This window comes from Rhinolophus ferrumequinum, chromosome 2 (assembly GCF_004115265.2).
Source record: "Rhinolophus ferrumequinum isolate MPI-CBG mRhiFer1 chromosome 2, mRhiFer1_v1.p, whole genome shotgun sequence".
Lineage (NCBI taxonomy): Eukaryota > Metazoa > Chordata > Mammalia > Chiroptera > Rhinolophidae > Rhinolophus > Rhinolophus ferrumequinum.
Window position 1 is genome coordinate 1,853,534 of NC_046285.1, and position 16,480 is coordinate 1,870,013.

The 16,480-nt window shown below is 36.5% G+C and overlaps 1 protein-coding gene across 3 annotated transcripts in view; it reads right to left on the reverse strand.

Annotated features, from left to right (window-relative positions):
- ATR (ATR serine/threonine kinase) overlaps positions 1-16,480 on the reverse strand; it is a 107,697-nt gene that overhangs the window by 59,520 nt on the left and 31,697 nt on the right. For all 3 annotated transcript variants that reach the window (XR_004421517.1, XM_033092241.1, XM_033092251.1), the window contains 5 exons: positions 16,300-16,392; positions 14,708-14,838; positions 13,714-13,857; positions 11,641-11,734; positions 10,529-10,654 (listed from right to left, as the gene is read on the reverse strand). Coding sequence is in view for 2 of the 3 variants with exons in the window: in XM_033092241.1 (XP_032948132.1) it covers positions 10,529-10,654; positions 11,641-11,734; positions 13,714-13,857; positions 14,708-14,838; positions 16,300-16,392 (588 nt within the window). In the remaining variant the exon portion in view is untranslated. The remainder of the gene's footprint in view (positions 1-10,528; positions 10,655-11,640; positions 11,735-13,713; positions 13,858-14,707; positions 14,839-16,299; positions 16,393-16,480) is intronic.

The following is a 16,480-nucleotide window of genomic DNA, read 5'->3' on the forward strand; positions in this document are numbered from 1 at the left end:
AAGAGGGCTGCCGGATGGCTCAGTTGGTTAGAGTGGGAGCTCTTAACAACAAGGTTGCCAGTTCGATTCCCACATGGGATGGTGGGCTGTGCCCCCTGCAACTAAAGATTGGAAACGGCAACTGGTTTTGGGGCTGAGCTGCGCCCTCCAAAGCTAGACTGAAGAACAATGACTTGACTTGAGCTGATGGGCTCTGGGAAAAACACACTGTTCCCCAACATTCCCCAATAAAAATTAAAACAAAACTAAAGGACTTAACCACCACTAAACCAGCCTAATAAGAAATATTAATGGGTCTTCTTTATGCAGAAAAGGCCATAACCAGAAATAGGAAAGGGAAGAGGGAAAAAAAACTCATTAGTAAAAGCATACATGCAACAATCACAGTAAATCAACTAATTAAAAGGTCAACAGTAAGGTTAAAAGACAGTATTAACAAAATGATCTATAACTACAATAATCAGGAGATGGGCCAGCCCGGTGGCTCAGGCTGGAGCGCTGTGCTCCCACAGCCAAAAGCCCCGGTTCGATTCCCACATGGGCCAGTGAACTGCACCCTCTATAGGGAAGACTGTGAACAGTGGCTCTCCCTAGAGCTGAGCTGCCGTGAGCAGCCGGAGGTCAGCATGGGCTGCCATGGGCTGCTGTGTGCTGCCGAGGGCCACGGTGTGCTGATGTATGCTGCCATGAGCAGCCATTGGCCACGCTGGCTGGCAGCCATGAGTGGTTGGCAGCCATTGTGAGCGGCCTGCAGCTGACGAGAGCTGCCCTGAGCTGCTGTGAGCCGCCAACCAAAGACTGGTGACCAGCTGCCTCAGCTGGGGGCGCGGGAGGGAAAGGTAGGGGGACAGGGAGAAAAAATCAGGAGATACACAAAACAAAAAGATATAAAACATGATATAAAAGACATAAACAGAGAGGAGTAAAAATGTAGTGCTTTTAGAATAAAATTGAACTTAAATGCCTATCAGCTTAAAATAGTACTAAAGATATAGATGGATATATGAACCTCATAGTAACCATAAACCAAAACATATACAAAAAAATGGAGAAATGAATTCAATCAAAACAGTAAAGAAAACCAAATAACCAAAAGGAAAGAGATCAAGAGAAGGAACAGAGAAGAACAACAAAAACAACCAAAAACAATGAACAAAATGGCAGTGAGCACATACCTACCAATAATTACTCAAAATGTAAATGCGTTAAATGCTCCAATCAAAAGACACAGGGTGGCAGAATCGATTAAACAAAACATGAGCCATCTATAAACTGCTTACAAGAGACCACTTCAGATTGAAAGACACACCCAGACTGAAAATGATTAGACAGAAAAAGATATTACATGGAAACAGAAATGAAAAGAAAGCTAGAATAGCATACTCACATCAGACAAAATAGTCTTCAAAACAAAGAATGTAAAAAGAGACAAAGAAGGAAATTACAAAATTTTAAAGGGATCAATCCAAGAAGAGGATATAACTATTGTAAATATCTATACACCAAACATTAAGAGCTCTCACGTGTATAAAGCAAAATATTAATGGACATAAAGGCAGAAATTCACAATACTACTACAATAATTGGGGACTTTAATATGCCACTTACTTCAATGAATAGATCACCCAGACAGAAATTTAGTAAGGAAATCAATGGCCTGAAATGCTATTATTTGACCAGTTTGACTTCACAAAGAGCATTTCATCCAAAAACTGCAGGCTACACATTTTTCTCAAGTGCACAAGAACATTTTCCCGGATAGACCATACAAAAAAAGCCTCAATAAATTCAAGAAGATTAAAATTATATCAAGCATATTTTCTGACCACAACGACATGAAACTAGAAATCAACTATAGGAAAACAACTAGAAAAAAAATACAAATCTGTGGAGATTAAAAAACATGCTTCTAAACAACCAATGGATCATAGAGGAAATGAAACAGAACATTAAAAACTACCTTCAGACAAATGAAAATTGAAACACTCAAAATTACAAAATTTATGGGATGTAGCAAAAACAGTTGTTAAGTGGGAAGTTTATAGCTACATAGGCCTATCTGAAGAAGTAGGAAAAATCTCAAATAAACAATCTAAGTTTACACCTAACAAACTAGAAAAAGACAAAGAAACAAACCCCAAAGTAAGTAGAAAAAAGGAAATAATAAAGAGTGGAAATAAGTGAAATAGAAAATAGAAAAATAATAGAAAAGATTAGTGAAGCTTCCACCTGAAACTACTACCATATTGTATGGTAATTGAAAATAAATTTTTAAAAGTTAAAAAAGATTAATGAAACTAAGAGCTGGTTCTTTCAAAGGATAAATAAAACTGACAAGCCTCTAACAAGACTCATCAAGCAGAAAAGAGACAGAACACAAATAAAATCAGAAATGAGAGATTACAACCCATACCACAGGAATACAAAAGATCATTAAAGAATACTATCAACATTTATATGCCAATAAATTCAATAACTGAGAAGAAATGGATAAATTTTTAGAAACATACAACCTTCTAAAACTAAACCAGATAGAAACAGAGAATCTGAACAGACCATTACTAGCAATGAAATCGCAGCAGAAATCAAAAGACTCCAACAAACAAAAAGCCTAGGACTAAACAGCTTCACAGGTAGTAACTATCCTTCTCTAACTATTCCAAATAATTAAAAGAATAAGGAACACTTCCAAACTCATTCTATGAGGCTAGCATTACCCTGATATCAAAACCAGACACTCCAAAAAAAGAGAATTACAGGCCAATATCCTTGATGAACATAGATGGCAAAATTCTCAATGAAATACTAGCAAACCAAATTCAACAGTACATTAAAAGAATTATATACCATGATCAACTGGAATTTATACCAAGAATGCAAGCCAAGGATGGTTCAAAATCTGCAAAACAATGTGATTCACATCAACAAAACCAAGGGTAAAAATCATATTATCTCAACAGATGCAGAAAAAACATTTGACAAAATTCAACATTGATATACGATAAAAACTCACAATAAAGTGGGTATAGAAGGAACCTACCTCAACTTGATAGAGGCTATATATGACAAGACCACAGCTAACATCCTACACAATGGTGAAAAGCTGAAAGCTTTTCCTCTAAGATAAGGAACAATCAAGAATGCCCTCTCTCAGCACTAGTATTCAATACAGTACTGGAAGTCCTAGCCACAGAAAACAGACAAGAAAATGAAATAAAAGGCATCCAAGCTGGAAATGAAGAAGTAAAACTGTCACTATTTGCAGATGACATAATATTATATATAGAAACTCCTAAAGAATCCACCCCAAAATTAACAGAATTAATGAAAGAATTCAGTAATGTAGCAGGATACAATATTAATATACAAAAATATGTCACATTCCATTACACTAATAACAACTGGGCGGAGAAATGAAAACAATCCCATTTATAACTGCATCAAAAAGAATAAAATACCTAGGAATATACTTAACCAAGAAGGTGAAAGACCTGTACTCTGAAAACTTTAAGACACTGAATAAAGAAATTGAAGATGACACAAATAAATGGAAGGATATACCATGCTCATGGATTGGAAGGATTAATATTGTTAAAATGACCATACTGCCCAAAGCAATTTACAGATTCAATTCAATTCCTATCAAAATACCAATGTCACTCTTCTCAGAACCAGACAAATATTACTAAAATTTATATGGAACACCAAAGGCCCTGAACAACGAAAGCAATCTTGAGAAAGAACAACACACTTGGAGGTATCATGCTCCCTGAACTATACTACAAGGTTATAATAATCAAATCAGTATGGTACGCCCACAAAAACAGACACACAGATCAATGGGACAGAACAGAGAGCCCAGAAATAAACCCTCAGTTATATGATCAACAAATCTATGAAAAAAGAGGTAAAAATATACACTGGAGCAACAACAGTCTTTTCAACAAGTGGTGTTGGGAAAACTGGACAGATATATGCAAGAAATTAAACTGGACCACCATCTTACACTATATACAAAAATAAATTCAAAATGGTTTTTAAAAACTTAAATGTTAGACCATAAACCATAAAACTCCTAGAAGAAAACAGGAAGTAAGCTATTTGACATCAGTCTGAGTAGTATCTTTTTGGATCCATTCCCTCAAGCAAGGGAAACAAAAACAAAAATAAACAAATGGGACTTCATCAAACGAAAAAGCTTCTGCACAACAAAGAAAACCTTCAACAAAACAAAAAGACAACCTACTGAATGGGAGAAGATATCCGCAAATGACATGTGCAATCAGAAATTAATATCCAAAATACTAAGAAACTCCTACAACTAAGTAACAAAAAAATAAACAATCCAATTGAAAACCAGGCAGAGGACATGAAAAGACATTTCCCACAAGAGGATATACAGATGGCCAAAACACATACGAAAAGATGCTCAACATAACTAATTATCAGAGAATTGCAAATTGAAACCACAATGAAATACCACTTCACACCTGTCAGAAGGGCTATCATCGATAAATCAACAAACAACAAATGTTGGTGAGGAGTTGGAGAAAAGGGAACTCTTGTACCCTGTTGGGATTGCAAATTGGTGCAGCCACTATGGAAAACAGCGTGGAGGTTCCTCAAAAAACTAAAAATGTATATACAACATGAGCCAACAAGTCCACTTCTGGGTATTTATGCAAAGAAATGAAAACACTAATTTGGAAAGACATATGCACTCCTATTCATTGCAGGATTAGTTACAATAGCCAAGATAATGGAAGCAACTTACTGAGGTGACCACCAATAGATGAATGGATAAAGGCTGGTGTATATACAATGGAATATTATGCAGCAATAAAAAAGATTGAAATCTTGCCATTTGCGACAACATGGATGGATTTACAGGGTATTAGGCTAAGTGAAATAAGTCAGAGAAAGACAAATACCAAATGGTTTCCTGTATATGTGGAATCTAAAAGCAAAACAAAACGAAAACAGAGACCAAAGAAATGGTTACCAGAAAAGAGGAGGTAGGAAGACGGGTTAAAAAAAGAGAAGGGGAATATAGTCAATAATATTGTGATAAGTTTACAGCTACAGACTAGAATTAATGGGGTAATCACATTGTAAGGTTTAAGAATGTCTAACCACCACACTGTACACTGAAACTAATATAAGAAAAAACTGCATGTCAACTATAATTGAAAAATAAAAAAATAATAAAAAAAGGAAAAATGCTGTCAAAAAAAGAAACTGTGATTCAAAGTAGTGTAATACATTTCAAAAGAAAAATAAAGACATTTTATCTCATCCAGAATCTTTGATATTCGATCACTTAATAAAATTACAGGTTAATTCAGATGTAAGTATCTAAAAGGATAAACTAGTAACTAATAAATAGCAAAACTAATACAAAATATTACATACTTATTCACTTGCTAAAATTATAAAACAGTAAGGAAAAGGACACTTTAATTGGCAAAGATAAATGTAGGTCATAAATCAAGGCAATACAAATAATAAAACACTAAATGAAAGGTAATTTAAAAATATACTTATCAGGCTGGACTGGTGGCTCAGGTGATTGGAGCGCCATGCTCCCAACAAAGAGGTCACAGGTTTGATTTCCACATGGGCCAGTGAGCTGCGCCCTCTTCTGCTAAGATTGTGAACAACAGCTCTCCCTGGAACTGGGCTGCTATGAGCAGCCGGAGGTAGGCGTGAGCTGCCATCAGCTGCTGAGTGCTGCCTCCGGCTGCTGAGTGCTGCCGCGGGCTACCATGTGCCACCATGAGCAGCTGGCAGCCAGCATGAGTGGCTGGCAACCAGCGAAAGCTGCCGTGAGCTGCTGTGACCGGCCGCCCATGACTGGCTACCAATTGCCTGAGCCGGGGCGAAAGCAAGGCTCATAATACTGGAATGGGCCAGGGAGCTTTGTCCTACACAACTAGACTGAGAAACAACGGCTTGAACCCAGGGGGTGGGGGGAGGTGGGAGAAAGGGGAGGGAAAATATATATATACACATATACTTACCTCCTGAGTGCTTAAAAATGTTTTCAAAATTTATGCACCTCTATACTTACTGCAGCACTATACACAATAGCCAAGACATAGAAACAACCGAAATTCCCATCGGTAGACGACTTGATTAAGAAACTGTGGTACATTTATGCAATGGAGTACTACGCAGCCATAAAGAAGAATGAAATCTTACCATTTGCAACAACGTGGATGGACCTAGAGAACATTATGTTAAGTGAAATAAGTCAGACAGAGAAAGACAAATACCATATGATCTCACTTATATGTGGAATCTAAAGAAAAGAATAAGTGAATGAACTAATCAGAAACAGTTTCGGAGACAAAGAAGAAAAACAAGGTTGCTAGATGGGAGGGGGGTGAGGGGATGAGAAAGCACAGTCAGTAACCACAAGATTGCCATGGGGTTACGAAAGTTAATTTGGGGAATGTAATCAATAATGTTGTAAAGATTTTTTAGGGTATCCGATGGACACTTGTCTCATTAGGGAGACCACCTCAGGGATGGTGTAGATGCCTGATGCCTGATCACTGCACTGTACACCTGAAGCTGAAGCTGAACAATAATGAATGTCAACTACAAGTTCATACATATATATATATGTATGTATACACTTACAAGAAGCGGAGTACAGCATTAGGAATAGAGACAGTGGAAATGTAATGGCTCTGTGCCATGTCAGAGGGGTAGTGGATGGGGGAGGAGGGTTGACACAGTGTGAGGGATATAAATGATAAACGTCTAAGTATTACTTTGTTTTGTGCACCTGAAACTAATAAAAAAAAATGTTTTCATTTTACTTCATTACTGGGTTAGTTAAACTGGGTTTTATTTTTCAGCAATGTTGAATTCCAACAGACTTAAGTGAGTAGATGTTCAATGCATCTACAATTTAAATAGGCTTTTTAAGTTGGTTTTTTATGGATCCCATTGTATCACTTTCCAAATGCCTAACAAGTTGTCAAAACAAATCCAATTATTGAAAATGTTATTTTTATCATCCTAAATGTTGATATACACTTGGGTCTATTTCTGGACTTTCTATTCTTTCCCACTTGTTTGTTTATTCACACATTAGTATCACAATGTTATAATTACCGAGGCTATAGAGTATGTTAATGTCTGAAAGGGCTACTAAGCTCTCAAAGTTGCTTTTTTTTTTCCCAGAGTTTTCCTAGCTATTTTCACGTTTATTTTTCCACATGAACATTAGTATGAACTTTTTAGAAAGGTTTAAAAAAGAAACATTTCTTTGCATTTCTTTGTGATGGCATTAAATTTATAAATTAACCTAAGTATATTATCTTTCTCAGTTATTATTGTAAGTTAGATTTTCCAACAAGTCTACCTGGTTATTGCTTGTTATATGATTATTGATTTTTATATCCTCCTACCTTACTTATTTAGTTTGTTGTGTAAGTTTTATTGATACTTCTCTACAGTTTTAATGTATTAATATATCACCTGCAAATACTTTAAAATGTTTTCCAATTCTTATGCTTCTGACTGCTTTTTCCTCTGTCGTCTAAATTTATTGGCCAATACTTCCAACTGAATGTTAAATTGTAGTGGAGTTAATGAGCAAGCTTGCTTTTAGTGGAAACACGTATTTCCCCATTAAGTATGTACATACATTTATAATATATTAAGGCAATGTCCATCAATTCCTACTTTCTCGAGTGTTTTTATCTGAAGTAGATATTACAGTTTGTCAAAGGCTGTTCCAGCATTTATGGAATAATAGGAATAATGAAATAACAGTATGATTTTTCTCTTTAGATCTATTAATAAGTGAATTACATTTATTGATCGCCAAATATAAACCATTCATGCAATCCTGGAATAAATCACAACTGTTTGTGGGTATTAATTTCTTAATGTGAGACTGAATTGTTTGATAATGTTTCACTTAAATATTTTGCTTTGATGTCTGTAAGTAATAATGATCTTAATTTTATTGTTTGATGCTATTATCGTCATGGAGCTTAGTGAACACTGTTACATATTACTCCTTAAAAAAACTGGCAGGGGCCTGCCTGGTGGCTCAGGCGTTTGGAGCTCCGTGCTCCTAACTCCGAAAGCTGCCGGTTCCATTCCCAAATGGGCCAGTGGGCTCTCAACCACAAGGTTGCCGGTTCAACTCCTCCAGTCCCGCAAGGGATGGTGGGCTACGCCCCCTGCAACGGCAACTGGACCTGGAGCAGAGCTGCACCTTCCACAACTAAGACTGAAAGGACAACAACTTGAAGCTGAACGGCACCCTCCAAATCTAAGCCTGAAAGGACAACAACTTGACTTGGAAGAAAGTCCTAGAAGTACACACTGTTCCCCAATAAAAAATAAAATTAAAAAAAAAAAAAAGAAATGGCAGTTTTCCTTCATTTTCTATGCTCCAGAACAATTTACACAACATTGGGACTATTTGGTTTTTGAAGATTTGGTAAAAATCTTTACCAAGCCACTGGGCCTGTTGCTTTTCTCTACTGGCAGTTCTTTTGTAATACTCTCTACTTCTTTACAGAAATTAGTCTTTTAAGTTTTCTGTTTCTACTGGAGTCAATTTTGATTTTCCAGAGAAAATATCCAGGTTTACATATTTGTTTGCACAAAAGAGTACAAAATAGTTTCTAATTAAAAAAAAAAAATTTCTGTTTCAATGGTGATTTCTGGCTTGTCATTTTCTATTTGCATATTTGTGCTTTCTGCTGTTTGTTCTTTTTCAGGTTTGAGATTCACCTAGTTTGGTAATTTTCTTCAGAGAACCAGAATTTTTATTTATTAATCTGTTCTCTTTTTCTGTTTTCGACATCACTTTCTGCTTTCTTCCTGTGCCATTTTCCTTAAACAGCTTTATTGAATTATAATTCACATACTAGAAATTCACTCTTTTGAAGTATGCGAATCAATGATCTTCAGAATATTTGCAAGGTTTACTATATTTACCAGTGCAACCACTACTATTTAACTCCAGAACACTTTTATCACCCCCCCAAAAGAAACTATACCACATTAGCAGTCACCCCTCTTTTTCTCCAACCTCCCAGCTCTAGACAACCACTGATCTACCTTCTGTCTCTATGGATTTGCTCATTCAGGAGCACATATATTCATAATGTATCTTCTTTGTGAATTATGGCTTTTGGAATTAATTATAAAGTGCCCCCTTTGGTCATATTTAATGCTTTTGGTTTCAACTCTATTTTGTCTAGAGGCAGAATAAGAATTCCTGCTTTCTTATTATTTCAATTTATCTGTTATAAATTTGTTCATCCCTTTATTTTTAACCTTTCTATACCACTTTTTTTAGATGTGTGCATTGCATACAGCATAGAGTTGTCTCTTGCTTTGTAAGTCACTTTGTAAAATCTTTTCTTTTAAGGTCTTTCACATTTACTAATATGACTGATTTCTCTGGCCTCAATTCTGTCTGATTTTTAATTTTAACAATGTATGTATTATAATTACTGTGTTTTTCCCCCTCTAGTCCGTTTTATTTGGCTTAAAACTTTTCCCCCCTTTCTTCCGCCTCCCCCCCACAACTCCGGTTCAAGCCATTGTTTCTCAGTCTAGTTGTGCAGGACGCAGCTCCCTGGCACACCCCCACACCCGTCCACCCCCCGTGAGGCAGTCGGTCTCCAGTTGGCCGGCCACTCACAGCAGCTCTCGCTGGCTGCTGGCCGCTCACGACAGCACAGGGCAGCATACAGCAGCCCACGGCAGCTTACACTGGACACTGGCCGCTCACAGCAGCACACGGTAGCCCATGGCAGCCCGTGGCAGCACACAGAAGCCTACGGCAGCACACAGCAGCACGTGGAAGCCAAACTCCAGCAGCTCACGGCAGCCCAGCTCCAGGGAGAGCTGTTGTTCACAATCTTAGCTGTAGAGGGCGCAGCTCACTGGCCCATGTGGGAATCGAACCAGTGACCGTGGCATTAGGAGCACAGCGCTTCCAACCACCTGAGCCATTGGACCAGCCCCCTGATCTGGTATTTTAAATATCAGTTCCCACTGTCATCAAGGTTAGGGACAATCTACATTATATTAACAAAGTAAAGAATAATGTTTACTGGCCCCATGAAAAAGTAAACTTAAAAATTTAGCTTCATCGTAACAAATTCAGTCAAAATGTAAAATGACAGAATTACCAAAATGTTGTATGACAAGTATATATAAGAAATTACATAAGACTCACATAAACTGCTACTGTACAAACACATACGCCCTTACTCAGGAAGATGGAGTAACCTAAAATGTAACTGTCAAATCATAACTTCAAAGACAACAACAAAAAACTCTGCACATCACTGATACTCAGCCTCCACGGGATGTCATGGATTAATAACTCTGAGGCAGACCTGATAATCTAGATAAAATAAAAATCACTTTTTTCATTGAATCTACTGAATCTCAAGCAAATATGTCAACATGTCATCTGTCATCTTTTCTTTAAACTACCAAACGCTCCTTTCTATAGCTTTTCAATTATATCTTAGCATACCTGATTTTTATACAAGGTTTCCTTCAAGCTCGTAAGAGCATGAATGCGAACATCTACATTTTCATGTTGAACTGCTTTCATGGATAGCTGAAGAGTTGTCTGAAGGTCAGTACTCTCAGAGGTTTCCTATGTGAAGAGCACAGAGAGACACTTATCAGTTAACCACTTCAGGACCCACTTTGGAAGTCTGGGAGTCCCTGTAGAGTTATTAAACTAGACCCCTATTAAAAGCAGTTTAAAAAAATAATTTCCATTTCTTCTGTTATATAGCATGTCATTTTTAGTAATTCTCAGGGAAAGGGATTTCATTCTAAAATCTTTAGCCCTGGAGAAAACTTTTTTCCAACTAAATAAGAATTTACTTATCTAAAATGAATCCTTCTTGGTAAGAAATTCAAGATTCCCTTCACTTACAAAGGGTTACATAACAGCTTTGAACCAGGTCTATAGATTATGCAGATAATTCACACCTTACTTTGACTATTCACTTTTTATGACTAGAATGATTTACCCAGTAAAGGAGAAATAAAGTCTTCAGAACCAATTTTGGGGTCTGTAGTAAACATCTCTGTTACTCTGACCCAAGGTCGGGTACCTCACTTTCTGCCCTAAAATTCTATGAAATCACCATTAATATTTTCACAATTTCAGAGAGTTCATTAGATTTCAAGATGATGGAACTACAGAGTATTCCCCTTCTAAAGCTCAGGACTCAGTCAGACCTGAATATCCCTACCATAGTTTGTAGCACAAAACAACTAGGATACTACCAAAGCTTTTCTTTCTTCACTCAGGGCATGCAGCTATGATAGTAGCTTCTTTGGGGGGACTATACTGAGGGGCATACTGACCTGGGTAGTAAAGGCACAAGAAATGTATTTTTTGCTCTGTTCTATTAAATGCTATTGTATTTTTTATCTAAATGCTAAAACTTCCCTCTGAAAATCATGGATTCATGATAAGATTATCTAGTCACCAGGGATTAACCATGAGAATATGACTATATTATCCCTAGAAGAATGTAGGGATTCAAGAATCTCTTTGAATGTATTGGAACTTTGAAACAATTTTGTATCAGTGATCTCTTAAACCATAAACAAAAAATTAAATACCTTTCTGTATTCCTGTAGAACTGCTTTTATCTTTTTTAATTCTAGATGATCAGGTAAAAAATATATTTCATGAAGAAAATCTTGTACAGCATCCCTAACAGTCAGATGGAAAAAAAATAATTATTTGCAAAGAGTACGAATACTTAAAGTATATAAAACAGAGATTGAAAGTACAGCCAACTTAATCCACATCTGAAAGTCCCAGGTGATTACTGCCATGCAAAGTATTCTTCCTACCCGTCTAGGATGCTCAGCTGATTAACATGGCAAATAGTCAAAACTAAGAAAATCACCCTGAGGCACTCTGTTACACTGGTGGTCATGAATAAAGTGTACTTCTTGGTATACACACCCACGTACAGTCACTTCCACTTCAATTTGGGCTAGTTTGTGTGATCTGCTTCAACAGACAGAATATGGCAGAAGAGATGCTGAGCCAGTTTGGGGCCTAACTGTTAAAAAGGTCTGGCAGCTTCTGGATTTGTGCTCATGAGTCCTGAGTCACCACATAAGAAGGTTGGCCACCAACAAGGACAGGCTACATGGAAAGAGAGGCTCTGAGACTACACAGAAAAACACCAATGACCATTAGCAAGACCAGCCAAAGAATCAACCAGCTGAACCCAGCCCAGATTGCAAAATTGTGAGTAAATAAAAACGCTTATTGTTTCAAGACACTATGTGTTGGAGTGTTACGTAATGCAGCAATAGATAGCCAACCCAACCCCAAAACACAAATTCTCAAAAGTACTTTAGAGAAAAATATTTAAATAATTCCTATTGAGGCAACAATTTTTAATTTGCTTCAAATATAATATTGTAATATTTCTGGATCCAAATAAAGTGCTTCTAAATTCTAGACTTCATTGACTCATGTAAAAAATATGCACTAAGTAACTACTATGTGCTAGACAATGAGTATGTAATAAAGAAAGCTGAAATAATTCCTTCACTGAGGGAGCGTAAGGTCTTTTCTCAAGCAGAGTGAAAGAGAATTTTTTAATGATATGAAAAAGGTAGAGAAATGACTGCTTTATAAAAAACAGCAAAGATATCTACTTGTATGATAATCCAAAAGTATTTGAAGTGATCTAGATCAGTGATTATGTTGTCCTCTCATGTATAAATTATCAAAAATAAAAGTTTTTTAATTGGAAAAAAAACTACATTAGCCTTTTTTCTATACTTTCTCCCTGATTAGAAAGTTACTGAAAATAATTAATGGGAACAGCAATAGCATATGAGCAAGAAATAAATTAGTACTTAAATCCTAACTTTTGAGAAGCAGATGAACTATGATAATACAACAGTAAGTGCAAAAATGGAAAAAAATTTAAAATGCCTAGCAAGATATTCCATGCTAAAAAGCAGCCTGAGTGAAAACTAAAAATGGAAAGGAATAATATATGTTCTTGCAATAGCAATCTGGATTGGTTACAGCCTGGTATCTGTTTTGGAAAATCTTAGGAAAGGATTTTAAGAACTAAGATGTGGCTACATTTTCAAAAGCCTTGTTTGCCAAGATAAGATATTTGGAATTGGTCAGTTAGGAAATAGGCAACCACAGAATATCTGTATCCTGGAATGATACAAATTAAAGAAATGCTTTTAAAAATGAACAGTATGAAGAAACGTAATAAAATCTTTAAAAAAGGGAAACTGGTTTAAAGGTTAATCTAATGAAACAATAAATGTTTCAACTAAGGTAAGCTATAGAAAGTAGGTGAATATCCCTCCTAACCTTTCTCATGTTATCCAACTATCCATCTTTTAACTGTGAAAAGAAAGGCAAATTTAGCCTCAACCTTTCAAAACTGATGAAAAATTATTTTGAGTTGCTGACCTACTAATTAATTTAAAATATAATTATAATGGAAACCATGTCACAAGTAAAACAGCATCAGTTCAATATGTATTGATTTAAGCATGTCAATTACTTTTGTTTATTGATGGACTCAAAATTAAACAGAACATGAAGAGTTCCATATTACCAACAGTAAGCCTAATATCTTGAGACATAAAAGTACAGTAATAAAAAGTTGCTATCTTTATTCTCAATTTCAGTTACAATACCTGTTTTCAATTATGAGGTAGTGAAATATAGCTGCAGTTTCTTTAGGTTGGATGTGTATGAGAGGTAGCAAAGCTACTATTACGTGACTGAGAAGGGAGCCTAGATAAGCATGATCCAGGCAACGAACAAAGCAGTCCCAAGCTCTGTGTGAAAAAACAAATAAAAGTTAAAAGTCATATTATTTTTATTATTTGTAAAGCCGCATCAATGAGTTATTAGGTAAATAAACAATAACACAAACAATAAAATTACAAGGTAGCTGTAAAAATGGAATAAAGATCAGTACTGTATACTCAAAGACTTAATATATTAAGTCAAAAAAGCAAGGTCAATGGGGCCGGCTCAGGTGGTTGGAGCGCCGTGCTCCTAACACTGAGGTCGCCGGTTCGATTCCTACATGGGCCAGTGAGCTGCGCCTTCTACAGCTAAGACTGTGAACAACAGCTCTCCCTGGAGTTGGGCTGCTGGAAGCAGCTGGAGGTTGGCATGAGCTGCCAGGCTGCTGTGTGCTGCTGTGGGCTACCGTGCGCTGCCATGAGTGGCCTGTGGCTGGTGGCCAGGAGCCAGTGAGTGGCCGGCAGCCGAGAGCTCCCGTGAGCTCCTGTGAGCGGCCAACCGGGGTGACTAGACTGAGACTGAGAAACAATGGCTTGTACTTGTACCGGTGGGGGAGAAAAGGGGAAAAAAATTAAAAAAATAAAAAAGTGGAGACAAACAATTTAAATAAGATTAGCAATGTTGACAACTGCTGAGGTTAGGAAATGGATATGTAGGGGTTCACTACATTATTCCATTAAAAGATTTCTGTTTAAAGATTCTGTTAAAAGATTTCACAGTAAAATATTTTGAAAGAAGTAAACATCCCTTTTCAATACAAATAGGCTTTGTATTTTAATTATTTACCATTAGAACCCAATTTCCCTCAAAGAGATAAGAACTCAAGTTAGTGCTCCTGGGAAATGCACAAACCTAATAACTCAGGCAGTCTTTTACCTGCAACACAATTCGGGAAACTCATCCTTGAATCGAAGGCCTGTTCTCAGTGTGGTCATCATCTTCACCCTCACAGAACTGACATGTTTGGGTCCCATCAGTTTCATCAAGGACATCAAACTGTTCAAGGCCTAAAAAGTAATTCAGGATTTAAAATAAAGCCTATAAGCAAGCTGACAAGAGGTGAGCCCTAAAGACAAGTACATTCCACCCGAATCTCAGAGTAGTATCTATGCTCTGGCAACACAAGATCTAAGACATGCTAGCAAGTTCATTTTGTCCAACCTTACGTAAGAATTATGAGTTTGAAAAATACAAGTTCTGTTTTGTATTTTTTCCCCCTTGAAGGTGATTTGTTATTTTGGTACTGGTGGTTCTCTGGGCAGTGATTTTCAAATTTATTAAGAATATAATATCTATTGTTTAATTTTCTTCATATCCATCCAAACTGCTAAGCAGTACATGCATTTTCAACCCAATGGTACTAAACTGAAGGTACTCTGAATTTAGTAAAACAAACAAGTGATTGATGACATATCCAGGAAATAATACACACATTTTATTGTGTGTGGAACACCCAATCAGACTTGTATCAACAGCTCCAGATCTAATGAAGGGGTAAAGAAACTCTCTAGTCAACTTTAACTATATGCCAAAACATGCAAGTTCCTTATGACTTAAGACAAACTCTACAGTTTTCTTAGATCTGAAGTCATTCTCTCACTTGGGACAACAATAAGAAAGATTCCATGTAGATGGACCAAAAGTTGTTTGGGGGATTAAATTTACAGTCAACACCAAAACAACAAGTATTGTTGATGAGTTTGTAAAGTTTAATATTGTATCATATCTTTCTTAGCTCCTTAAGGTTATTAAGAGAAGGGTAGTACAGACTGAAATAAAATTCCACTCATGCATTTTCACTATAATTTTACTGTCTGTAGAGGTGGAAAGCAAATTAGTATTTAAACGTCTATCCCAATCTATGGACAAAAATTTCCACGGTGACCAACAGTAGTCATAATGAAACTTCACTGTGCCAAATATATTTAAACATAAACTGACAAATAACTGAAGTTACTTTACTCACTATGTATAACCTAGCATTTCTGGTATTCAAAAACACAATGGACCGTGACCCCATCAGACCAATGAATTCCACTATGCAACTTTTTTTTTGAGCGATCAGGGATTACTGGTCTCTTTTTTTCCCACTGAGATAGACGTGAGCCTGAAACTGTTAGCACCATCACCAGGGACTCTGAGCTAAGCAATTGATTTGGAGAGTACTGTGTCCAAAATCAAGCAATGCCTGAAACTATGTTATCGTTATACTTTTAGTTACAGAGTCAACAAATTCCTTTCAACCAGTTTTGGTTGGCTTTTCTGTTTCTTACTAAAAAAAGAACTGTAAATGATATAATTTCTCTTTTTTGACTCCCCAAAAGCTTATACAAGTTGTTCAGTAATGCAGAATATCCTGTTTGATTATTTCTTATCTTTGAATGTTTGTAGGTAGGAGCAGAAATCATATCTGCATATTCTATACGAATTCTATTCCGGCACTTTGCAACTCAACTATCACTACCTACCATTTTCTTATCTTCAATGCCAACACTGGAGCTCAGTAACTGCATGTTAAAAAAGGCTAAAATGCCCAACAACTTAGGTTGCAAATAATCAGCCTAAGGAAAAACAAAAACACATAAAACAGATGTTACGTAAATTTTACACAGATCAAATTTCATAAACCAACAATTTAATTATTTAACT